This window comes from Aspergillus lentulus, assembly GCF_001445615.1.
Source record: "Aspergillus lentulus DNA, contig: Alt01, strain: IFM 54703, whole genome shotgun sequence".
Lineage (NCBI taxonomy): Eukaryota > Fungi > Ascomycota > Eurotiomycetes > Eurotiales > Aspergillaceae > Aspergillus > Aspergillus lentulus.
The window spans coordinates 696,209-721,480 of NW_028322123.1; the positions used below are offsets into that span (position 1 = coordinate 696,209).

General features: G+C 49.5%; 9 protein-coding genes across 9 annotated transcripts; 5 read left to right on the top strand and 4 right to left on the bottom strand.

The window, feature by feature from the left end:
* Positions 1 to 181: 181 nt before the first annotated feature.
* On the top strand, positions 182 to 666 carry ALT_0203 (putative C2H2 finger domain protein; the record flags this gene model as incomplete). Its single annotated transcript, XM_089598937.1, has 2 exons — positions 182 to 222; positions 303 to 666. 2 exons carry the CDS (start codon positions 182 to 184, stop codon positions 664 to 666), a joined length of 405 nt encoding a protein of 134 aa, XP_089456601.1.
* A 490-nt stretch (positions 667 to 1,156) lies between these two features.
* ALT_0204 (mitochondrial basic amino acids transporter) lies at positions 1,157 to 2,211 on the bottom strand (the record flags this gene model as incomplete). Its single annotated transcript, XM_089598938.1, has 3 exons — positions 1,157 to 1,571; positions 1,646 to 1,985; positions 2,046 to 2,211. 3 exons carry the CDS (start codon positions 2,209 to 2,211, stop codon positions 1,157 to 1,159), a joined length of 921 nt encoding a protein of 306 aa, XP_089456602.1.
* Positions 2,212 to 2,284: 73 nt separating this feature from the next.
* On the top strand, positions 2,285 to 5,139 carry ALT_0205 (DNA-dependent ATPase RAD54; the record flags this gene model as incomplete). The annotated part of the gene is made up of 5 exons (XM_089598939.1): positions 2,285 to 2,299; positions 2,481 to 2,494; positions 2,548 to 3,373; positions 3,422 to 3,545; positions 3,593 to 5,139. 5 exons carry the CDS (start codon positions 2,285 to 2,287, stop codon positions 5,137 to 5,139), a joined length of 2,526 nt encoding a protein of 841 aa, XP_089456603.1.
* A 594-nt stretch (positions 5,140 to 5,733) lies between these two features.
* Positions 5,734 to 9,039, top strand: ALT_0206 (VAC14 family protein; the record flags this gene model as incomplete). The annotated part of the gene is made up of 10 exons (XM_033560204.2): positions 5,734 to 5,801; positions 5,869 to 6,031; positions 6,090 to 6,260; positions 6,330 to 7,011; positions 7,067 to 7,869; positions 7,924 to 8,028; positions 8,087 to 8,205; positions 8,260 to 8,339; positions 8,396 to 8,555; positions 8,607 to 9,039. The coding sequence occupies 10 exons, from the start codon at positions 5,734 to 5,736 to the stop codon at positions 9,037 to 9,039; spliced, it is 2,784 nt and encodes a 927-aa protein (XP_033416095.2).
* An 834-nt stretch (positions 9,040 to 9,873) lies between these two features.
* Positions 9,874 to 10,208, bottom strand: ALT_0207 (uncharacterized protein; the record flags this gene model as incomplete). Its single annotated transcript, XM_033560205.1, has 2 exons — positions 9,874 to 10,076; positions 10,181 to 10,208. The coding sequence occupies 2 exons, from the start codon at positions 10,206 to 10,208 to the stop codon at positions 9,874 to 9,876; spliced, it is 231 nt and encodes a 76-aa protein (XP_033416096.1).
* A 1,772-nt stretch (positions 10,209 to 11,980) lies between these two features.
* Positions 11,981 to 14,489, bottom strand: atm1 (ATP-binding cassette Fe/S cluster precursor transporter ATM1; the record flags this gene model as incomplete). The annotated part of the gene is made up of 8 exons (XM_089598940.1): positions 11,981 to 12,090; positions 12,155 to 12,371; positions 12,433 to 13,479; positions 13,534 to 13,802; positions 13,863 to 13,977; positions 14,034 to 14,093; positions 14,156 to 14,313; positions 14,360 to 14,489. 8 exons carry the CDS (start codon positions 14,487 to 14,489, stop codon positions 11,981 to 11,983), a joined length of 2,106 nt encoding a protein of 701 aa, XP_089456604.1.
* Positions 14,490 to 15,407: 918 nt separating this feature from the next.
* Positions 15,408 to 16,994, top strand: ALT_0209 (AIM24 family protein; the record flags this gene model as incomplete). Its single annotated transcript, XM_033560207.1, has 7 exons — positions 15,408 to 15,609; positions 15,688 to 15,806; positions 15,881 to 15,952; positions 16,006 to 16,176; positions 16,228 to 16,346; positions 16,397 to 16,616; positions 16,671 to 16,994. 7 exons carry the CDS (start codon positions 15,408 to 15,410, stop codon positions 16,992 to 16,994), a joined length of 1,227 nt encoding a protein of 408 aa, XP_033416098.1.
* An 880-nt stretch (positions 16,995 to 17,874) lies between these two features.
* Positions 17,875 to 20,061, bottom strand: ALT_0210 (kinesin family protein; the record flags this gene model as incomplete). The annotated part of the gene is made up of 3 exons (XM_033560208.1): positions 17,875 to 19,266; positions 19,325 to 19,734; positions 19,791 to 20,061. The coding sequence occupies 3 exons, from the start codon at positions 20,059 to 20,061 to the stop codon at positions 17,875 to 17,877; spliced, it is 2,073 nt and encodes a 690-aa protein (XP_033416099.1).
* Positions 20,062 to 21,722: 1,661 nt separating this feature from the next.
* ALT_0211 (COPII subunit SEC24) lies at positions 21,723 to 24,623 on the top strand (the record flags this gene model as incomplete). Its single annotated transcript, XM_033560209.2, has 3 exons — positions 21,723 to 22,259; positions 22,319 to 23,965; positions 24,048 to 24,623. 3 exons carry the CDS (start codon positions 21,723 to 21,725, stop codon positions 24,621 to 24,623), a joined length of 2,760 nt encoding a protein of 919 aa, XP_033416100.2.
* Between the last annotated feature and the right edge of the window lie 649 nt (positions 24,624 to 25,272).

Sequence of the window (25,272 nt, forward strand, 5' to 3'; positions counted from 1 at the left end):
ACCAATCAAAAGCGAGCACTTCGAGAAAATCCCTCTTTATGGACACAGGCGGAAATTTCGAGACAGTAGACCCGCTTCCAAAGGTCTAAAACTTTTGCATCGTTCCGTATATCGGTGATAACAAATTTGTGCCTATCTGGTGAATAGTGTCCATACTACACTAAGTCTACAGATATTCAAGATGGGAGCTGTGAGAAAGATCAAGACAAAGCGCAGAACAAGGTACGTTATACAGGGATACACTCATCCCACCGTTGGTACACTTGAAGATCCGATAGCTCTAATATCACTCGACTCTGTAGGGATTACGATCAAGTCCGAGCGGACATTGACTCTCCCAAGCACCTTACGCAGTACAAAGCCACCAAGGACGCGGAGGATCTTCCAGGTCTAGGAAAGCATTATTGCGTCGAATGTTCGAAATGGTTTGAGAGCGAATACAACCTGGTCGCCCATACCAAGGGCAAAAACCACAAAAGAAGGTCGGTGATCATAAACATTGCGAACGTCTTCTTGGACCGATCACATCTGACTCAGGGATGCTTGAACAGGTTGCGATTGCTGCGCGAGGAACCTCATTCGCAGAAAATCGCAGAGGCTGCTGTCGGTCTGGGTACCGACAATGGATTGCGACAACAGGAGACGGTCGTTGACATGGAGGACTAGACAGCCTATAGCCTAACGGTCATCCGCAACAAAAGGACAACCCTTGATAGATACACTGTCCTCGATCCTCTGTCCAACAGCAGAATCGGCGACAAACTCTGCACGACTGAATTACACCTTCAGGTTCTTTGTCGTTTGCTTTGGAAGGCAACAGTGAAGCTCTTTCGTCCAATCAGCAACCAGCTGGGTCTGAGCCGCACATGAAGCCACATGTTCCGAATTTCGCCAGTTATAGGCGACCCCAAAGCCGAGCAAGCCCAATTCCGGTTTGCGGTGACCTTCAAACCGCCGGTTTTCGGCCCTCTACTAGCATCGGCCCACATTTATTTGGGCCTTAGTATGAAAATTATTTACTAGCTGCAAGAAATACCAGATACAACGGTATAGTCTACAAGTTGATCTTAAACAGAATAAATGTCCCCTCTGCTCTATACTTGTGTAACTCCAGCAACACAGCTCCGTGTCTGATCGCAGGAGCTGTTTAGATATTTCATGAGCCATTCGTATGCTGCCCACTGTTGCGCATGATTAGCAAATGCCATTCCATGGTGATGGCGCTGTTGAGATCACATACCTGGACAGCGTTTACTATGAAAGCTCTCAAGCTACAAATCCCCAGGCCTCGGTAGAAGGCTTTCAACCCTTCGGATTGATATGCGGCTTTGGCAATCTGATAGGAATTCAATGTCTGGGGCTTGCTCTGTATAGGTATCAGTGGGCGGGACTCGGGAGCTGTTGCAATTGTCTGCGCTTGCAGTCTCGTCTTAATCATGTCCAGCGGGTAGACAGAAGCCCATGTGGTTACTCCAGCAATGCCTCCGCAGAGAAGTATTTTCAGAGCAATCTCATGCGCGGTATTATTGTCGGAGGCCATAAGACGTTTGCTGTACTCGTAAGACCAGAAACTGTGGGTGGCATAGGTAAATAAACGTCCGGCTAGAACTGGCGGGGAAAGATCCGGGGAAAGCATTGTGCATACTAAAATCCGTAGCCAATCGAGTCTCTGGCGCAAGTAATCATTCCTCCGAAGTAGAGACCTGTCAATCCTCGAGTCCGAAAGATGTCCTTGGCGACTGTCCACGAAGAGATCCCAGGGCGAGTATCAAGTTGCGCTCGGCATTTGATGAGCTCTGTGGGAGATGAGACTGTCCAGCTGGCCACTCCGCCAGCAGCACCAGCAAGCCAGATTTTGTAGAGCGAAACGCCTAAAGGATTTGTGGGATCCTTTACCGAATCATCCAAGAACATCAATGAACGATTGTAGGCGACAAATAGCAGCGCATTAAGCGCTCCATATCCCAGTATGGGAGCAGCAGCACCTGCAGAGTACCCATGTCAGTGTTTCTGTCAGATTCTGCATCATGAGAGGGCCAACCAACCTCGCACAAGGGAGCTCACATTCTCAAAGGAGCCTATGTTCCGGCTTGTTGATCCAGCTGCATTAACCCCGCCAGCTTGTAATCGAACCTTGACAACATCTAGAGGGTTGCCGATTAGGATTCCAACGGCCCCACTGAGGTATCCCGCCCAAAAGTCCGACGACATTGAGAACAATTTCCCAAGGTCGAGAGCTTGAGCAGTGGCTACCTACATCGTTGCCTTAAATATTAATCCTACCATGGCTAATGGCGGGGTCGGCAACAATATCCGCACGTGATTGCGTGGTACTTTGGTGTTTAGTCAACAGCGGAGACGCGCCAAGTACTGGGGACAACGCGTCGAGTGGCAATCACCGTATCAATCAGCTTTGATTGTTGACCACAGATAGCGAGAAGGCAATCCAACCAGCCACTCGAGAAGCTATCCTTCTGTAGGAGAAGCTATCAATGTGAGTACATCCTAGGCTCTTTACGTTCCAACGAGCTGAATTGACAGAAATAGGTATCGCCCGCGACCAGCGGTAGGAACCGAAGGTGGAAACACCCCGTTATCCAAGCCACTACAGAGAAGCGTGCCATCGAACACGATAGACCGTCTTTCAAAGCCTTTCAAATGTCCTGGGACCGCCACCCCTACCCGTACTTCAGATAAGCCTGCCAGAAAACGAAGGAAAGTCAACTATGCGGGAGCAGATGGAGAGGTGGAGGACAACAGCGTCAAGCCATGGACCAACGAAGAACGCCTTGCTCTTGCGACAAGAGATGCGAATAAATTTCCCGTCTTTAAGGTCAAGGACAAAGAAACCACATTTAAGCAAAGATTTCGGATCCCTTTGATTAACAAGTCCTCCGATGAATACAATCCTTCGAGACCAGCTCCCACTTTGGGAATGAGGCAAGGTGCCACCTTTGTTGTGAAACCATTACACGATCCCAGTGGAGAATTTGCCATAGTCCTATATGATCCAACCGTCGACGATATTGATGAGCTTCCGGAATCGAAGCCTGAAGACAAGGGCACCGAGGAAGCCAAAGCCAGGCTGGATGAGCCGCTGATGCACAAGAGCCTAGCAGATATACTCGGGCTGAAGAAGAAGGTTGAATCTCGTCCTAAGGTCCCAGTGGTCATAGATCCCAGACTGGCGAAAGTTCTGAGGCCACATCAAGTGGAAGGTGTGAAGGTAATGATTCTCTCTACATCCACGCGAACACGAATCCAGGAACTGACCTGTCCTCTCCGCAAGTTCCTTTATCGCTGTACAACCGGTATGATAGATAAAAATGCGAATGGTTGCATTATGGCCGATGGTATGGGATTGGGAAAGACTGTATGTCGCAACTTCTTTCGAGATATTGATCAAGCCTAACATTGACAGCTTCAATGCATTTCCCTGATGTGGACGCTTCTGAAGCAATCGCCGGAAGCAGGAAAGACGACAATTCAAAAATGTATTATTGCTTGTCCCTCCAGTCTGGTCGGAAACTGGGCCAACGAACTTGGTAAGCCACAAGCCCTTTGCGTCATTCGCTTATACTAATATAGGCAGTGAAATGGCTGGGAAAGGATGCAATAACGCCGTTCGCGATAGACGGCAAAGCCTCGAAGGCGGAGCTCACCTCCCAAATAAAGCAATGGGCAATCGCATCCGGGCGGTCCGTAGTCAGGCCTGTCCTCATAGTTTCTTATGAAACTCTTCGAATGTATGTCGATGCATTAAAAGACAGTCCGATTGGGCTTCTTTTGTGCGATGAAGGCCATCGACTCAAGAACAAAGACAGTTTAACGTGGACTGCTTTGAACAGTCTGAACGTGACTCGTCGTGTGATTTTGTCGGGTACCCCCATTCAGAATGATCTCTCGGAGTATTTCGCTTTACTTCATTTTGCCAATCCAAATCTGCTGGGCTCGCAAAACGAGTTCCGAAAGAGATTCGAAATACCTATTCTAAGAGGACGAGATGCCGCAGGCACAGAGGAAGATCGGAAGAAAGGCGACGAGCGATTGGCAGAGCTGTCCGGTATTGTGAACAAATTCATCATTCGCCGGACGAACGATATCTTGTCGAAGTACCTACCGATCAAATACGAGCATGTTGTCTTCTGCAACCTTTCCCAATTTCAGCTTGATCTCTACAACCATTTCATTCAGAGCCCCGAGATCAAGAGCTTACTTAGGGGAAAGGGAAGTCAACCACTCAAGGCCATTGGGATATTGAAAAAGCTATGTAATCATCCGGATTTACTTGATCTCACGAGAGATCTTCCCGGCTGCGAACATACGTTTCCCGAGGACTATGTTCCTCCTGAAGCTAGAGGGCGAGACAGAGATATCAAATCATGGTACTCTGGGAAGATGATGGTCCTCGATCGTATGCTGGCTCGTATCCGTCAGGATACCAATGACAAGATTGTCCTCATCAGCAATTACACCCAAACTCTCGACTTGTTCGAGAAACTCTGCCGATCGAGAGGCTATGGCTCGTTGAGGCTGGACGGTACTATGAACATTAACAAGCGGCAAAAGCTCGTCGACAAATTCAATAATCCAGACGGTGAGGAATTTGTGTTCCTTCTAAGCAGCAAGGCGGGCGGCTGTGGATTGAATCTGATCGGCGCAAACCGCCTTGTGTTGTTCGATCCAGATTGGAATCCCGCTGCAGACCAGCAGGCCTTGGCTCGAGTTTGGCGTGACGGACAAAAGAAAGACTGTTTTGTCTATCGTTTCATTGCAACTGGATCGATCGAGGAAAAGATTTTCCAACGTCAATCCCACAAGCAATCACTCTCGTCATGCGTCGTGGATTCCGCAGAAGACGTTGAGCGACATTTCTCGCTGGAGTCCCTCCGCGAGCTGTTCCAGTTCAAGCCAGAAACGCGAAGTGACACGCATGACACATTCAAATGTAAGCGATGCAGACCGGATGGAACGCAGTACATTAAGGCACCAGCCATGTTGTACGGTGACACCAGTTCCTGGAATCATTTTGTGAATGATGGCGAGAACGGCCAGCTCAGTAAGATCCAAGATTTACTGATACGCCAGGAGACTGGTGAAAAAGATGTGTCCGCCGTCTTCCAATATATCAGTCATTAAGGCTCTCGCCGATTCTCGCTCGGAGCGTTTACGACTTACATGTTAGTTTTGGAGTTTTGGGGATCACTTTGATGACTTGTTATGGTCCTCGCGGTTAGAGCGATCAGGCACTCAATCCGACTTATAACACCATAGGTGATAGGACATAGAGATATAGTTGAATACATTTTCCCCGTATGCATATATAGTAGTACGTTGAGAGTCTGCACGTCAAGGATTTGTTGTACCGCAAGACTCGAGTATCTATGGTCGGCGCTAAGGCCTGTCTTTGATGGTTGACAACTACGTCACTTCACGTCCACTAAGATATCCCCATCAACGCTGCCAACGCATCTTCGCTGTGAGTGCTCCCCACATTGCTATCGCAACGGCCAGGCGCGCGTAAGTAGCTGACTTAGCAGTTTCGCAGCCCCATTTGGTTTTGACCGTGCAGAGGGTGCAGTGTGATATTGATGGTTTTTTCATAGCTACAGTTCGTTGAGCTCGCGTCCCCGATTCACCGCCAAGTCTAGCCAGAAATCGTCCCTCCACCATGAGCACTATTTAACAGAAAATCGAGAGTCGAGAACTCATCAAATCTATGTTATTTGAGCTATGGATCATTCGATTCAGCGCCTGCTGAATGACAAGCTCTATGATCGCAGAAAACAGGGGGCTCTAGAGTACGGTTTACCGATTCTGGTCCGGGAAACTCTTCGACCCACAGGATACTGATTAGACCATATTCAGGCTCGAGAAAGTCGTTCGCAATGCCGTTTTCCGAGGAGATCATGAAGAGATTCAGAAGATTGTCGATCAGCTTTGCCATGACTACGCCTACGCCGTACATCAGCCGCATGCGAGAAATGGTGGGCTGATCGGGCTAGCTGCAGCTTCAATAGCGCTTGGATCCGTGAGTTTGTTGGTTAGGTTGCTATGATATCGCTGGTGCTGAGACTGGGCTGGATTAGGAGGGCGTTGCGCCATATCTAAAAGAGATCGTGCCACCGGTTCTTGCTTGCTTTTCCGACCAAGATGCCCGCGTCCGATACTACGCATGCGAGAGCATGTACAACATTGCGAAAGTCGCCAAGGGGGAGGTACTTCTTTTTTTCAATGACATATTTGACGCTCTGAGCAAAGTAAGTCGTTTCTAGCTGTTTTCTTCGTTTTCTCATGTAAAATTGTCATGATCTAAAATTCGACTTCAGTTAGCTTCTGATTCCGAGCTTTCTGTCAAAAACGGTGCGGAGCTTCTCGATCGACTAGTCAAGGACATTGTTTCGGAATCTGCTGCCTCCTACATTTCGGTCTTGCAATTATCAGAGAAGCACACGGCAGATCCCGATGCGCAGGAAGAGGTCGAGCTGCCCACTGCGTTTTCGTTGGCCAAGTTCATACCCTTGCTGAAGGAACGGATACACGTCATCAGTCCATCCACACGCACTTTCTTGGTGTCATGGTTGACCTTACTGGACACCATTCCCGACCTGGAGCTTGTCTCATATCTGCCCGAATTCTTGGGAGGATTAATTGAGTTCCTTGGTGACCCGAACAGAGACGTCAATGTCACCACTCAAACTCTTCTCGACAGGTTTTTGTCCGAAATCAAGAGGATTGCACGTCTCAAGAAAGGCATAGAAGAGAGTCGCAAAGAGCAAGGCAGCGACAACAGACAGTCGGCCGCGAGTGATAGTGTCAGCACTACTACTGATCACACAGTGGCTGTGGACACTGATCGCAGTGAAAATGCTATCGAGGACTCCGAGCCTGAGTCAGACCTTGAGGAAAATGACTTACAGGCTGATGGAGACTGGATCCCAGGGCAAGATGTTCACATTGACTATCCCAAGATTCTGGACATCCTTGTGGGGTTTGTCGATACCTCATTTGGTAAGCAAACTGAGCTGTGCATTATGCCATAGTCGCATACTAAACACTGAGTTAGATGAGGAGATGCAGTTAACTGCATTACGCTGGATTGACAGCTTCTTCGAGATTAGCCCTGAAGATATCCTCCCTTTTGTCCCGCGTCTCTTGACACAGGTTCTCCCAGCAATGTCTAGTGGTTCAGACCAAGTGCGGCAGGCCGCAAACCGCGTCAACACATCATTGCTTGAGTATATCGTCTCCTTGTCCGAGGATAGCACCGAGGGAACACGACAGGGTCCCCCTTCCAGACCAATATCCACCGCAAGCAAAGAGCTTGTGGAGAGAAGAGCATCGACACCAAGTGGTCGTCAATCTGTCGAAACGTCCACGAGTGAGTCGAAAAAGCAAGCCTCTCAACAAGAGCTCCCCAATGAACAGACACCTCGTAGCAGTGTGATATCTACGCCAATCCCTCCAGCGGATTTGGATTATGCCGCGGCCGTCAACTCGCTGACTCTGCAGTTCTTGAATGAGAACGAAGCCACGAGGGTGGCTGCCCTGTCTTGGTTGATTATGTTGCATCGGAAGGCGCCAAAGAAAGTGGTCGCATTCAACGATGGGACATTCCCTGCACTTCTGAAGACGCTGTCAGACCCTGCGGAAGCTGTTGTCACAAAGGACCTCCAGCTTCTTTCACAGATCTCGAGAAACAGCGATGATAGCTATTTTACATCTTTCATGGTCAATTTGCTTCAGCTCTTCTCAACCGACAGACATCTGTTGGAAGTCCGAGGCAACCTGATCATTCGACAACTCTGCATGAATTTAAGCCCAGAGCGCATCTATCGGACTCTAGCAGACTGCCTCGAGAAAGAAGAAGTTAGTATCCGCGGATATGCGGAGCTTTCAAGTGCTGACTGGTATTGTGTCTAGGATATCGAGTTTGCAAGTATCATGGTACAGAATCTGAATAATAACCTGATTACTGCACCTGAGCTATCGGATCTCAGAAAGAGGCTAAGGAATCTTGACTCCAAGGTAGGAGAACCTCTTGATGAGTCGATCACTGCAAGCAGTTACTGATATATCCCCAAAGGAGGGTCAGATGTTCTTTGTCGCTCTGTTCCGGTCATGGTGCCACAATGCTGTTTCTACATTCTCCCTCTGTCTGCTTGCGCAGGCTTATGAGCAGGCTTATAACCTTCTTCAAGTCTTGTACGTTCACCGGTCCCTTTCCCCATCTCTGATGGTGACTAACGTAGGAATCAGTGCTGAGCTTGAGATGACTGTGAATATGTTGATCCAAATTGATAAATTGGTTCAGCTTCTAGAGTCGCCTGTCTTTACCTGTCAGTTTCCCACCTACCTACATGATCCGTCGAAATCCGAGACTAAGGTACAGCAGATCTTCGTCTCCAGTTACTCGAACCAGAAAGATACCCGTATCTGTACAAGTGCCTCTACGGAGTTCTCATGCTCCTCCCTCAAAGCAGCGCATTTGCTGCATTGAAAAACCGTCTAAACAGCGTCAGCAATATTGGCCTCCTGCATACCGGCCCTCGACTGTAAGGAAATATTCTACCTTTTGCAAGGAACCTGAGCTGACAAAGAACCAGTACGAGCATGGTGTCATCCTCATCATCAGGCTACGAACGCGCCACTGGCAGTCGACTGAAAAACCGCGAGGAAAACACCATCCGGTGGGTCGAACTCCTCGACAAGTTCAAGTCTGTCCAGGAGAAAGCCCGCCGCGCGCAACGTGCCTCTCAACGGCAGTTCGACCAGGACGGCAGCACCGCGGGCCTACGAAACCCCTCCCTCACGGCCGCCCTGTCCGCCGCTGCAACAGCCGACAGGGGCAAGGAGCGTGGGCTGCCGGACTCGCCTCGAGGTGGCAGACCGGACATGGGTGGCTCGGGTGGGCGCAATAGCCCCGGAGACTCGGGCACACCTAACCGTGGCTCGCTCCTTAGTGGTACGCAGAGACATAAGTCGGGGCTTCCCAATCTTGGCCGTTTAGGTATCGGGAGCAGAAGGTCCAAGCGTTGAGAGAAACTAGCGTTGTCAACGCACGACCTCTCGCTAAAACATGATGATGCCATGTTCGCTTCAGAAATTTCCAGCTATCCGTCTCTTTCTCGCACGCATACCCAAGTGTCTGTCAAGTGGAATGTCGTTGACCCAGGGCGGCGTGATTCGACAGCCAGACTATATCTATACCCACAGTGATATCCATACAGATGAGATTACTACAGTTTACTTATCTTTTTATTGCAGTATTTGTGAAACAGCAAGTAGGGTTGTTCATAGCTCTAGGGTGATTTGACTCAAAATAATGGAGTATAAATCCTATGCATAGTTGTCCAGCGCTGGCCACGGGAGAAAATCCATTCCGTATGTCATTGCGACGACTCGCTAATTTCGCATGCACTCACGTATAATAAAGTAGAAAGGGAGGATAGAAAGTCCAAAATCGAAAATGTAGAAGAATGTATAGAGCGCGAAAGTGTCACGTCTTTTAAAGTCAAATCTCCAAAAGAGGAAGGGAAAGAAGAACATGCAGATATGGGTGACAGGGAGGTAGGCCATGTGGTAAATCGGTATAAAGTCAGGTCATTCAGCAAGGGTGACCAAGTCCATTGACTTGGATCTAAAAATGATCACAGATCACGATTGGGAAGGAAGTAAGGGCGCATGTCTTCTATGTCGCTTCGGGGCGGGGCGTCTGTCCCCATAGAAGAACGCGAGAAAATCGAATAGCAAGCATTCATATGTGATCGGAAACGTCATCATATCCTCCGCACAAACATAATGCCGAGAATATACAAGGGCAAATAGGAAGAAGTGGAAAAGAACAGAAAAATTCGGTGTCAGATCGGTTCATCACCGCCATCGCGACTCGGAACCGGAACCACCCCAGGTCGGGGTCTTCCAGTAACTGCCAGTTGAATGTTTGGACACAGTTCCTGTTGGCGAGTTCGAGCCGTTGGAGTAGACATATTCGCCGTCGACGTATTGGACGCCGGAGAATGTGCTGCGGTGCTTGCGACGGGCGTAGCGCTGCTCTAATCTGTAGAGCTCGATCTCTGCGGATAGGACGTTAGTAGACACATTAAGTGAATTCGTGGTTGTGTTCAGAGGGAGATGAAATAGCTATTCGATAGCAGCGAGGATCCAAAAATAGACTTACTTGCTTGCAACTTCTCGATGAAACCCATTGTGTCTTAGAGGGATTCGGCTTTGAGTCGTTATCAATCACAAAGAACCGGAGATAAGTGCGGTACTCGAAATCAAGACGGGCCCACGGTTATGATGGTCCACTTCGCAAGGTATATGTATAAATAAAAAGAAGTAGATTTATATATCCAATTTAAGAGGTTGACGGCAATTGAGAAGTTAAGACAGTACCTCTCAGGGGAAGGCTGAGAAAGAAAGATGAGGAAAAGAGGGGAAACCGGCGATAGGACGGAATTGAAGAAGAACCCTGGGGAAGAGAGGCTAAACGGGTCGTGGCGCGAAAAGTCTCTTTTCAATAAAGGATGTCGGATCCTCAAGATAGCCAACCCGGTAGGACGGTAGGTAGATATCTGATGAATAGAAAAGCCCGACGTGATAGTAATGATATATGAAGGATAGTGGGCTCAATAGTCTAGTGTCAAAAAGAGCGATGGCTGGTTGATAGTATGCTGAAAGGGAGTATGGCAGCTGCAAAGAATGTGGGAAGCAATACAATTGGTGGTTGAGTACACGCTAACCACAATGAAGTATGTATCAAATAAACTATTGGCAATGAAAGAAAAAAAGAAAAAGAGGGGAGTATTACTGTAGTCTAGAGAGTTGTAATACTCGGTGGAAAGACACAAGAGAATGACAAGCGATCAGATGGAAGCAGAGGGAAAGGGGAGTTTGTGAACAACAGGAGAGAGGAGTAGATACGATACTCGATAGTAGACACACTAGTCAGGAGCAGTACTAGTATCTATCTACTGACTCGGTGCTAATACTTGGTTCAACCCGCGGCTGCCGGGGCTACGTGCAAAGAACAGGGCTCTGTACCTGACTTAGTAAGAATCTAAACCGGCATGAGCCTAGTAAATCGTGAATAGTACTTTCTAGTGCGGAGTTTGTCATGGGAAAAATAGCGAGAATACGTGGCCCGAGGGGAAAAATGACGCGAGGCTAGTCCTGGAATGGACTAGCCAGGGGTCTCAGTCCCACTTTCACTTGGTCCCGCTTGCCCATTTTGGGTGTAGCCCAAGGCTCACGAACCCGTTTATGGCCCCAACGCGCTTCCTAAGTTCTTCCAGGCCTACTTCTCGGCCCGTCTGGCTGATTTCTGGCGTCCTCGTTGGTGTCTTTTGGTGCAACGGACCCAAATGGTGCAACGAAAGTACTCCATATCGTATGAAACCATAGGGGATATTGAGCCGAGCGGGAATAAGTGCATTGGACTTGGTGGTCTAAAAACCATGTGGCGCGCACGGATGGACAGATGGCGATATGGATATGGCGAGAATTCATCTAAGAGTTCATCTACCTCCTACATTAGACTGACAACCGTCTTTTTCTAATAACATTCTTTAGTGGTTACGATCCCGTCACCATTGACAGCAGCCAGGCAGGATTTTTATTTGCTATACTCCGTAGTGACGTTGTTGTCCAGTATTTTCTAGGTTACACACTCGATCCCCACGTTGGCTGGATATGAACGGACTTACCCGCTTCAGCGTCCAAGACCCTCCTTCTGGACAATTCGTCATGGTGGCTATCCCAATGAAACCTCGTCCTCGACGGAATTGGTTGGTTCGTCTTTATTATGATGTTTACATACACTCCGCTCGAGAAAAGCAAACTCAATCAACACTTTTGTACACTCGTCTAGTTTAAACAATCATACGCTGTACGGAGTACAGTCATGTCAATCCAAAATTATCTATGTACATCATGACCCCATCGACAAGAATTAAAGGAAGGTTGAGAAACTATTTTACTATTGTTGCGCTTTTGGCCCGGGCGCCATATCCCGCTCTTTCGGCTCCACATCATCACGCTCAGTCTCCCGTTCAAACTCCAGATCCTGTGCTAGAGACATTTCTTGGGCTGCAAAAACCATCATTAGCTCCAGTCCAATCCGTATCTTCAAAGTCCTGCGGAGTACACTCACCATTCCACAGCTCAGCATAAATGCCATTCAGATCAAGCAATTCACGGTGGGATCCTGTTTCTGCCACACGTCCATCCTTGAGAACGAGGATCTGGTCGCTGTCATAGATAGTTCGCAGTCGATGCGCCACGAACACACTGGTGCGCTTCTTCTCTTTCAAAATGCTGTTGATGTTTTGCAACAGTGCCTGTTCCGTGTATGTGTCGAGGGCGGAGGTCTATTCTTTCAGTCACCTATGTCATAACTCAAAACCAAGGTTGGGTCCTTGAATAACATACCGCTTCGTCAAAGAATAATAGCTCCGGATCCTTCAGAATCAGGCGAGAGATGGCTAATCGTTGTTTCTCGCCCCCGGATATCATCATACCTCTTTCTCCCACCGCAGTCTGATACCCTTCGGGCAATTTTTGAATCAAAGCATCAATGCGTGCTCGTTGCGCGGCCTTGCGCACTTCCTCGTCGGTTGCATCGATTCTTCCATAACGGATATTATGGGCAATGGTGTCATTAAACAATGGCGTATCCTGCGGCACAACTCCAATCGCTTTGCGCAAGCTCTCAAGAGATACATCACGCACATCTTGATCATCAATCAGGATTCGACCCTCCTGAACATCATAGAATCGGAATAAGAGTCTCAGGATAGTGGACTTGCCGCATCCACTAGGGCCCACGATAGCAAACTTCTGTCCTGCAGGAATTGTGAAGCTAGCGTTCTTGAGGATAGGACGGTCAGGATGATAGCCGAAAGTGACGTTTTCAAACTTGATCTCGCCTCCTTTGTGGAGCTGGAGCGGTTTGGCGTCGGGCTTCTCCTTGATATTGACGTTGACCTTTTGCAGATTGAACAGCGTCTCCATATCTAGCAGAGACTGACGGAGTTCACGATACACGGATCCGAGGAAATTAAGTGGCACCGAGAGCTGAAAGACGAGCTGATTGACCATGACCAAGTCGCCAACCGTCAAGTTTCCGTTGGCGACTCCGTTGGCGGCAAGATACATCATTGCGGCCAGCGCGCTCGAGAATATCATATTTTGGCCGGAATTCAGAAAGGCAAGAGACGTCGTCACTTTGATGGAGGCATCCTCATAAGCCTTGAGTGCCTTATCGTAGCGCGCCACCTGATACTGTTCATTATTAAAGTACTTGACAGCTTCGTAGTTGATCAGCGAATCGACAGCCACCGTCGCTCCGCGGTTATCAGCCGCATTAGCCTGTTTTCGAAATTTGGTTCGCCAGGCAGTAGTTGTGATGGTGAAGGCAGTGTATGCCACCATCGTTGCCCCTGTGATTGCAGCAAATTGGAATCCGTATTGGTATGTCTAGCACTATTAGTCGCCAGGCAGTCCTGCCTATGGTTAAGTACCGCGACTTACCAGGATACCGCAAACGAGCGAGATTTCCAGAGCAGTAGGTACCACATGGAAAACCATGGACGTCAGCAAGAAGCTGATACCTTTTGTTCCCCGATCAATTGCTCTTGTTAATCCACCAGTCTGGCGGCTGAGGTGAAAGTTGAGATCCAACCGCAGCAAATGCTCAAAGACATTCCGCGCAACCCTCCGAATTGCTTTCTGAGCCACGCTCGCGAAGACAGCGTTGCGAAGCTCTTGAAATAGAGTAGCCCCGATTCGGGTAGCTCCGTCTGAAAAGCGTGTTTGTTAGAGTATATTGTATAATTACCCGCCAAGCAGTTATCGCTTACAGGCAATAATCATTGAACCAGCCACAGTGTATGCTGTTCCGCCGACAGTTGCAAAATCGATATTCATCGAATCCACGATGCTTTTGAAATAAAATGGAACTTCCACGTTCAAGATCTAGGCCCCCTTTGTGAGCTGTCGCTTGATCATTTTGTACTTCAAAGACCTCTTACCTTTGCTCCAACTAACAATGAGAGCGCAGTTCCGACACGAAGTTTGGTTCCCCAGTCATCCTGCATTATACAAAATCAATACCCATGTATTCCCTGAATATGAAGGCCTCACGATGCCATACCTTTGGCCAGAGGTACTTGGCCATTTCCTTTATGATAGCCCAGTCTGCCTTCCTTTGTTCCTTGTTCGCAAGCGTCGCCTCGCTGAGGAGGTCTTTCTTCGCGGTCGTCGCATTTCGTGCATCTTTCGGTGGGTTCACACTGGCGGATGCCGGGGTAGCTATGGGGTTCGCAGTCTTCAATTTCGAAGCAGGATCTTTAGGTACCTCCTTCCTCGATGGGCCGTTTGCTGAGGTAAATGTTCTGCATTGTATTCCATAGTAAGCGGTGGCCCACAGCGCTGTGCGCGGAACGGCGAGACCACTGCGGGCGAAGCGCCTGGGAAGACGCAGGCATGGCGATCGAGCTGCTCCGGGCAGCATTGTGGCCGTAGATCCTATCTAACGACGGTCTTCACTTCGATGTATCGACAAGAGACCATCATAGACGTGTGTTCTTGGGTGTAAATAGCTCACTAGTTATGCAAACCGCCGGGTTCGGAGGTTGAGCTCGGCGGGGACAATCTGGATGCTCGTGAGGTACTCCCGGATTCAGTCACCCTCTCGGCACAAGATACTACTCTGGTAGATCTAATCAACCACTTTTGCGAGAACTCAAGAAAGATAATAACAGAAAAAGAAGGAGATCCGAAAGACATTCAGAAGCACACATTGGAAGAGATAGCATCAACATGCGTTGCTCTGTCGCAATCGCCAATTCGCTTCTTCCGGTAATTACGCATGGACGCTGGTAATACAGAGAGCGCCATTTCTCCGCACTGTGCTTTTCAGCTCCATAAAGTGCTTATCATCAGTCCATGCTTGATAGAGTAGAAATCCACCGAGAGGAGAGAATGAACATCTATTTCTCACTGCAAGATCTCATATTCAAGCTGGAAATAAGGTGAGTGCGAGTATATCACGTAGCAGGCTATCTGTTTCGCATGTGACATCACAGGACGGCATCAGAGATGTTTTCGCATTTTGGGTGGGCACACAACAGTATCTCCTATGACTTGCTTCATTGGTAGAAGCACTTAAAACTGCTCAGTCCTTCATCAAGCTCCTAGATGTCTACCTAAAGAATTCCCAGCGCCATTCGGTTTTACACTCATAGAAGAGCAATCCCCAAGGCGGTGTTGAGTTCCAGCCAAACGCTTTACCCGATTTGGAATATTGAAATCCGGGCAATCGAGGAGCGTCACTCACGGCCGGCCCTATAGTCTGACCCTCGCTTTTCTGCAATACGTCTTGAATATTTGCTGTAGGTTCAAGGATGAGTCAACCCTTGAGAGGAGGTGTTCGGACTCTATCCTCCATCCGAGCGGGCCCTCCGCGGGTGCGACAGGGTGTTGCATCGCTTCCCCGATGGCAGACAAGATGCGTCCAAATCCGCGCGGCGCCTTCAGAGCGACCAGGTACAGTTAACGGGGATCAGCTCGCCATTGTCGACACACCAAGCTCGGCAGAGTCAGCAGGTATGTGCTTACAGAGATAATGGCGCCATTTGCAATTGTCTTGGGCGCAGACGCCCTCGCTAACAGCGTTTGAGACAGATGCGCGATTCGAGGTCATTGGCGCACCCTACTCTTTGCTCTCAGTTTCGCTTTCCGCTTCACAGAATCTTTATACTCGACGAGGGACACTGGTGGGATTAAGTGGGAAAGCAGACAACGTATGGAGAAGGCCTTTCATTTTCCACGCGTTCGCTGAGGGTCACCGTGCTGACTGCTCTCGCTTGATTTGCAGGTGGTTTCGACATTAAGCGTTCTCGAGCCTTTCCGGAGAGCCGCCGTCGGCATACCGTTTCTTTACCAGAAGGTCTGGACCTCTAAGACATCATGCGCGAAGGAGTCATTGCTGAAATCGGGCAGGTATCGTCGGCGAGTCCAGTAACGGCGTTGGTCTCCGTTCGATCCCCAGTCACTTCTTTCGCGGTTGTCCGCCTCGATGGCTCGGTGGACTGGATGATTGCTCAAAGACGAGCATTGCTCGCCTGGACCGGTCGCACTCTCACTGTCCGGCCAACGATCAACACAAACCTGGTCCGCAACCCTATGTTTATCTATGCGGGAAGACTGCGCTAACTTGAGCAGAGCTTGGCCCACTGGGGTAGCTCAGAGGTGACGGGACGAGGGCTGCTAGCACTGGTTGGCGCGGGTCAATTATACTCAGTCGAGTTGAAGGCAGGGGAACAATACATTGTACACCCCAGGTATGCATGTCTTTTTTGACATATGTGCATATAGCTCTAACCTATAGTAGTAATGTGGTGGCCTACACCATGACCTCCAACCCACCACGGCCATACCGTTTCAAATCTACGACACTGAAATTCCAGGTTCCAGGGCTCAAGAGCCTGCCGAATATCTTCCAGAACTCGAAGTTCATTCGGGACATGGCAGACTCAGACACATGGAAGACGACAATGAAAATACTGCACAAGGTTCGCACATGGTCGCGAATGACGATCTGGGGAGACCGGGTATGAGCCCCCCTGCAAGCTTCGCTTTCATGAACTAATCGTACATGTGACCAGCTTTTCCTCCAATTCGACGGCCCTACAAAGATCCTGTTGCAAACCCGTGGACCTCGTATCAATGATATCATGTCTGCCCGTGAAATCAACGAAATCGCGGATACGCCGAGAGGACTGACCTTCGACCCTACAAATTCTGCTAAACATCCAAGGGTAGATGGAGAGGAATTCAGAGACGTCGCTCACGACGCTGTCCATGCAGGTCCCGGACCCTCGCGGACAATCGAGGAACTGGAAAACGAGATGAAAGGGATAAGCCAGAGTATCGCGACGCTCACAAAGGAGGGGAAAGTGATCATTGAAAAAATTGCTGAGAAGAAGTAAGATGCAGTATTGTTATGCATAAATTCAACAGCGGCTCAATTGGGGATTTCCATCTCGCAAGTTCGATGTACTATAGAACAAGACACTTATCTTCTTGCGATGCCTATGAGCCTTCCCTGCCTCTGAAGGGAGAGATTTTGATCCATTTTGTCATTGTGCCATATGCCTACTCGAGCTGATCATGCGTAAGCCAAAAGAGCCATTGGCCTTGGAGGAAAACGCAACATTTATTGACCTTGTTGATCCTGCGAGAGTATGTATGTCGAGTCCTGAGGTTGTTCGAAGCCAAGATTCTTTCATTCTTCTTCTGTTGATCCCTTATTACTGGCCAAGGCATGCGACTTACTCGATAAGTTACTCCCTAGGATCCATTGAAATACTTAATTAGACTACCTCCGCCTATAGCCATGCTGCCCCGACTTGTCGCGTACTCATAACTTGATGCTTTGACTGCTATTCTTCTGCTTCGAAAGCTTATTGTTGCAGTCGGTCAACAACGTGCTCGCCAACAAGTGGATGTCTGATCAAGGGTTACGCAGAAAGGGTATGTTTGATGCATATTATTTCACATATGACGTCGATTGCTGAGATGCTTTGACGTCTCGACTAAGCGAGGCAGTTGCCTCATATCTGTATTCCAAAGCTACGGAAAGTATTCTCGCGTGCGGAGTCACTCTCCCTTGTATCCTCGCTTCACCAAGGACCAGAGCCTGGCCTGCCGTCGAGGCCTTGAGTCCATGTTCGACTAGCGGTGGTTGTTGGCACCATCTGCCGCAATGTGATGCGGATACTGCGAAAGACAATTGGCGATGAGGGGGTCTATCAGACGATAAAGACCTAAAGACCACCCTCTAATCCTGTTGAGAGTAGATCAAAAGAATCAGCCAGAGCAGATGACCTCACTTGGCAACTGTCCCCGCCTTGCTCGTAAAGGATAGCGAAGCGTGCCGGGTGAACCTGGTTCATCTGGAGACTCTTTACTTGGGCTTTCGGTTCTGGTACGCTTTGAGCGCTTTGGCTGGCAGCTTACAAGAAGATCGTCATCACTGTAATGAGCTAGGCTCTCTTCAGGCTCTTCGTAGTCTTCGTCAGATTCAGCAGCTTGGCGTTTAGTGCCAGCACGTGCTGGATGTTTCTTGATCGACAAGATGCTTCCGAGGCCGGGTTTGTGCGCTGAGGGCGCATGGCCAGTGACCTCAGTGATCTGCTGCTCGCGCTGCCTGCTCTGAATGCGCTCTTTCAGAGTAGCAATCTTGGTCGCAAGTTTCTCATTCTTTGGAAAGAAAGGGAGCGCCAGCTGATACATTTTCAAGGCTGAAAACTCCTCCCCTCGCGCCTGATGTTGCTTGCCCATGAGTAGGTACGAAAGTCCTTCGGCTCTAGCGTCCTCTGTGCCTTCAATCCGCTGCTCCAGTATTTCCAGACGTTTTTGCAGTTGTTCATTCATCTCACAAACTTGACTCTGCTTCGATTGCTCACGCGCGGCAAGAATCTCCTCAACCTTCTTCTCGACCATTTCTTCAATCATTGCTGTGGAGATGTCTTCCTGCCGCTTGCTCGGTAAAGATGTCTGCGCGACCCGAGTAGTCTTCGATGTTCGGTTCGGCTGTGCTCCGTGAAGCTCGGAACTCAATGAAGACCTCTTTGGCCCATCAGATCGTTTGAATTGCGCCGAATTTCTAGAATGGGACTTGTCCGAGTATACGTGGAATGCTTTCACCGGCTTGCCGTCAGCAGGTTTCGACGTATCTTTGTTAGTTGGTACAGTCAAGTTGACATTAACAGTGGCCGTCAATGGCCGGAGAGGCTGCCGCTGAGCATTTGCTGTTGAGGCTCGTGCCACGACCCTCGGTGGTCCTTTGAACATAGGCTCATTCTCCACTTCGCGAACTTCGATCTTCTTGGTACGGTTTGCGAAATTCAGAGAGCTGAGGGTATCTAGGTGATAAGACTTGATTGGCGCGAGGTTGAGGATCATGACAGTCAACCCATTGTTCTGGCCCAAAGATAATATCCTCGTCATTTTCGACTCACGATATGGAATTCGTTGGTGTTTCTTGCTGATTGCTTCTACGCATTGCGCGAGAACGAAAAGGCTTTTGTTAATACTGGCCGATTCAACCATGCGTTCCTTGTCGTTGTCCGTCCGGCGGTTATCCTCTGAACCAGCAAGATCAATAGCAGATGCAGTGCTGACGCGAACCTTGTCACTGGAGCTGATGGTCACTTTCACACACAGAATGGCGTGCGATCGGGATGAGTGAGCATTTAACTATAACAAAGTTAGCCTCGCCTCTCGTATCCTGGTTTCCGAAGCCATGTCTATTGACCTTTGTTGCAGATGTGGATCTGTTGATATTTGCATGGTCGTACAGGCTCTCGAATTCTTTCAGGCTGGTGCACGGTTTTTCCGTCAAGCCTACGACTACAGTCTTCCCGCCATTGTCCCGAAGAGGCAGCCCTGCTAGTGTCCTCTTCTCCGGGGGTTCGAACAGATCGAAGACTTTGTCATTGTAGATCTCATAGTAGCTCAAGGCAACCTTGACAGTTGTTTCTCCTTCGCTGTCCTTCTCGATCTTCCGGCTGCGTCTGTATATGCTACTCAGAAGACGCGGAATAACACCCCTCTCGGCCAGGCTTTTACCACCTCGCATAGTATGTGTTTTCCCTGTTCCGGTGACCCCATATGCAAATATTGTAACATCGAAGCCGTTGAAGAGGTGCTTGACTGTGGGGGCAACTGAAGAATAACGTCAGTCTATCGTGGCGGTCAAATCAGAGAAACGCATAACGAACCCTCGGCATCATAGAGCTCCTGTTGCGAGGCATCTGCATCATAAACGGCATTGAACTGGAAAGAATATTCCTCGTTTTCATTCTTGGGATTGGGGATCCTGACAATTGTGTCTCGGTCCCTCAGTTTTGCAACCGCCGAATTACCCCGGGAGCTCTTTGGGTCGCCCTTTGGCGGTAAAGTATGACTTGACGGACCAGTGCGAAGAATTACATCTTGCTCACGTTCCGCTTTCAGAAGTGGCCTAACGCGGGCCACTACCCGAACACTCATATTATGTGTTTATGGGCTTGCTCGTTTTGAAAATGTGGTTCCCACGCGATTGGAAGTACCGTCGGTCGAGGTCTGAGTTAATAGTTCGACCGTTTTCTTCCTCAATTCAGGATAAACTAGAGGTGACCTCCAGGGTTCTTAGGTTTCGCATAGCAATGAGGCGCTCGAATCACTCTGCGAATGGATGCACGATGAGGGTAGGATAATATAATCCAAGTCGGAGCAAGGTGAAGATACGTTGGGCTCGATAAATCAAAGACACAACCCACAAACTAAAAGCCAATTGACCACGATTAGAGCAAGAAAGAAACCAGCGCTTAGCGAAATACGCTTCACTGCAAAATAGACCCGCTAAGCACCTTTGGACTGAGTTGCTGTTAGAGGTTACTTACTCGGCCGTACTCTTGGAAGATTGGCAGGGATGTGCTCATCTGGTGACCTGGTGCGATGCTTAGCGGTCAGGCGCTGTTGGCACGGCAACCTCACACGTCTCTCACTAGTACAAGGGCGGATAAGTTATGGGGAATATCAATGTCAGTGCGATTTGCAGTTAGACAGAAAGGGGTCAGTCAGTCGAATTGGTAGTTTTTAGTACTCCATAATGTCTTTTACAAGTACGGAGTAGTGGTCGTCGAATCAATCCGAAGCAAACATTGGCGCACTCGATCATTACCTCTGCTCATTGATCTCACTTGAAAATCCAGGCATACCTCTATCTCCTGGCCTTCACAAAGCACTTAGCAGCTGATTGTCTCATTTGACCTTTTTGTGAGCACTGCGACACTGGTTTTCCATCAGACTAATGGTGGAAGTTTGAATCCTCAAGTACCAGAGGTATGGCTGTGAAGTCGGATTTGGAGGAAGAAGAATATATATAATTCCAATGCGGCAGGCGTCAACCACCTGTAATGGAAGTCGAGTCTTACAGGGAACCCAATATCTATACAAAATACATCATGCTTGAATGCAATCTCAGTTCCTCAGCTCATCTCTTTACCTGCGGCGATGTCAGCTTCATCCGTTCCATTTATGTTTCGACAATCCCTAGCGATGTACTCCCTATGAGATCATCGCTAATACCCCGGACACTCATTGATCATGTCAACAACGCAGCAATGTCGGACAGGTTTCCGAGAATTATAGAATTGTAGATAAGCCTGCAGCTCAGCTCTCGAACCAAGAGCATCACCACCCATAATAATACCTGGAGCAGGTGTTTGCCATGTATTGGGGGAGCTGGAGTGTTTTGGTACACAGTGAACTTCGGCTAGACTCGTAGTGTCTGATTGGCCCGAGGGGAACAGCAGCCGCAAAGGCCACCGTACACCATCCATTTCGAAAGAACCTCCATTATCTACCTACAGCTATCCCAAACTCTGCCAGAACACGTCAACTGCATTCGTGTGCGGCATCTGCCTATGAAACCTTGGATTCATATTCCACATTTGTCTGAAGCGTGACACTGCTTGTTGGTACGCGGATTGCCCCGAGTCTTTGATCACCTCCCCGCCCCTCGCTTGAACAAATGCTGACTACTAAGGTTGTGAAGCTGTGACAAGTTTGCGCGACCTTTCAAGATCCCCTTAGCCTACGCCCTCGGAAGTCGCACGGATTGACAACGATAATATTACTCATACACAAAGAAGTCGCGCTCGTCCTTCATGGCATCACCACAAGGGGGCTATCCTCCCCAGGAAGGGTACGGTCAACCGGCCGGTTATGGGTCTCCCACTCAGCAACCCGCCGGCATGGTCGCTGGAGCTCCCCCCCAGGGTCATGCAGGTGGTAAGAAGAAGCGTGCATATGCTGGGGAAGCCTTTGAAATTGGATCTGGTGCCAATGCTGCTCTTGGGGGACAACTCCCAGCTGGTGGCAGTTACGGTGCATATCCCCCTCAGCCGCAGGCCGCGGGATATCAACAACCTGTATATGGGGCGGACCCAAGTCAGATGAATGCAGCAGCGCCGGGGTATGCTGCCACTGCTACTCCAGGAATCGCACAGATGACCCAGCAATTCGGCGCGATGGGAGTGACTGACCCACATCTCATGCCACCGCAGCCTCCGCAGCCCGCCGTGGCCCCCCAGGCTCCGCGCCCCGTTCCCCTCAATCAGCTCTATCCTACAGACCTTCTCACTCAACCATTCAACGTCGCGGAGCTTGATTACCCTCCACCGCCTATCGTTCTCCCGCCAGGTGTACGTCAATCGCATGATCCGACCCAGGAAGTGAAATTGCTGACCGCGTCGTTCTCTAGACCAGCGTTTACCCATCTCCTACAGCGAATTGCCCTCCGAAATATGTCCGGTCGACCTTGAATGCCGTGCCGACAACGCACTCTCTCCTCAAGAAATCTAAGTTGCCGTTTGCCCTTGTCATTCAGCCATATGCCGCTCTGCATGATGCGGAAGATCCAATCCCAGTCATTCCAGACCAGGTTATCTCGCGGTGTCGACGCTGCCGGTCCTACATCAACCCATTCGTCACATTTCTGGACCATGGCCATCGCTGGCGCTGCAATATGTGCAACCTGACGAATGATGTGCCCCAGGCGTTCGATTGGGATGCTGCTTTGCAAAAGCCTGCCGACCGCTCCCTGCGACCTGATCTCAACCACGCGGTAGTCGAATTCGTTGCTCCCCAAGAGTACATGGTTCGTCCTCCTCAGCCGCTCGTGTATCTTTTCCTGATCGACGTGAGTTATGCGTCCGTCACAAATGGTCTTCTGGCAACTAGCGCAAGGTGCATCAAGGAAAGCCTCGACAGGATCCCCAATGCGGACCGTCGGACTCGGCTGGGTTTCATCGCAGTCGACTCTAGCCTTCATTACTTCAGTATTCCCAGAGACGGCTCGGAGAACTCTGATCCAAGAATGCTTGTTATCAGTGATCTGGATGAGCCTTTCCTCCCTATTCCGGGCGACCTTCTCGTGACTCTGAGTGAATGCCGCGAGAACATTGAGACCTTCCTCGACAAACTACAGGAAATGTTCCAAAACACTCAGAATAATGGTTGTGCCATGGGATCGGCTCTGCGGGCTGGCTACAAGTTGATTGCTCCGGTGGGAGGAAAGATGACCGTGTTGAGCTCGTCTTTGCCCAATGTCGGACATGGCTCCCTGACCATGAGAGAGGATAAGAAAGTCCTCGGGACGAGTAAAGAGAGCAGTCTTCTACAGACGGCGAACAGCTTCTACAAGAGCTTCGCTGTCGAGTGCTCTAAGGCACAGGTCTCAGTGGACATGTTCCTGTTCTCTTCCCAATACCAGGATGTGGCATCCCTCAGCAACCTGCCGAGATATACTGGTGGACAAACGTACTTCTATCCGGGATGGAATGCAGCACGAGGAGAGGACGCGATCAAATTCGCTCGTGAATTCTCCGATTACTTGTCTTCAGAGATTGGGCTTGAAGCTGTCCTCCGTGTCCGTGCTACGACTGGGTTACGTATGAATACCTTCTACGGCAACTTCTTCAACCGCAGCTCCGACCTATGCGCCTTTCCCGCATTCCCTCGTGACCAAGCGTACGTTGTTGAGGTCGCTATTGATGAGACCGTCACCAAGCCTATTGTTTGTCTGCAGACTGCTGTCCTCCACACTACATGCAATGGCGAGAGAAGGATTCGAGTGTTGACCCTCGCTCTCCCCACAACGCAGAACCTTGCCGATGTATACGCATCGGCTGACCAACAAGCAATTGCGACTTACTTCAGCCACAAAGCTGTCGAGCGGGTTCTTTCAAGTGGACTGGAACCTGCCCGTGAGGCCCTACAAGCCAAGGCTGTGGAACTTCTGTCGACATATCGGAAGGAGCTTGCTGGTGGAAGCGTGAGCGGAGGCGGCCTACAATTCCCTGCCAACTTGAGAGGTCTCCCTGTTCTTTTCTTGGCGATGATCAAAAACGTGAGTGTCCTAGTTCCCCTATTGTTCTCCGGACCAGCTTGTTATATCCTGAGTGAACTGCCGACTGACATTGATTTTAAAGCTCGGTCTTCGCAAATCCGCACAAATACCCACTGATATGCGATCTGCAGCGCTGTGCTTGCTGTCCACGCTCCCTCTTCCTCTTCTCATTCAATACATCTACCCGAAGATGTATTCACTACATGACATGCCTGACAATGCAGGATTGCCAGATGAGCAGACCGGCGAGATTGTTCTCCCTCCTCCAATCAACCTGTCTTCTGAACGCATCGTGCCGTACGGTCTTTACCTGATTGATGACGGACAGACCCAGTTCCTTTGGGTCGGGCGTGACGCAGTGCCCCAGCTCCTCCTTGATGTCTTCGGTCTCCCTGACAAGTCGCAACTTCGCGTGGGCAAGCAGAACCTCCCAGAGCTTGACAATGACTTCAATCAACGAGTGCGGGCGGTCATTGAGAAGAGCCGGGACCACCGGTCAAAGGGCGTTGGCAGCATCGTGGTGCCTCACCTGTATGTAGTCAAGGAAGATGGAGAGCCAGGGCTTCGATTGTGGGCCCAGACGATGCTTGTGGAAGATAGGGCCGACCAGAGCGTCAGCCTGGTGCAGTGGATGGGTTCTCTGCGAGAAAAGGTTTGAGAAAGCCCCAATCTCCTTTGAGGTCTTCCCCATTTCACTTCGACACCGTCGCTGTCTCAGCTCATCTGACTGACGCGCTTGATCACGCCTACAGGTTGTCCAGTAATGATAATCTTTACAAAGTCTGATAATTTCTATGGCAAATACATCAACAATTCCAGTGGCCATGTCATTTTATTTTGAAACGAGCGGCACCGGAGCCTTACCTTATCATTTGGAGTAGATCCTTGGTCTCATTGTACCATTATTTCAATACTCAGTGTGAGGGTCACTTTTAGTGTGATGAGAACGGCTTCTTTTCTTACACGTTACCGCATGTGCATACAGAATCCAGACCTAGTAGACCGTGTCTTCTCGTCCTTGCCTTTCTCCCTCATGTCCAGTCATCTTCTGCCTTTAACTGGAATGGTCACGAGGGAGCATGTGGTAGTGAGTTAAATCTATATGCTAAGTACTTTGTAAGTAGGGAGGTAGGTTGGAACATAGGTATGCCCCTAAGCTGCAGTCCGTTGGCGCTCATCACTGGGGCTTGTGTCTGCCTCATCGCACAAGGGCTGCATCTGCCCTGGCATCTGTGACTCTGTGTGGCCGCTTATGCACAGTAGACTTTTGGTCACAGCTTAGCATTGCCGACATTGGGCAGTGAGCA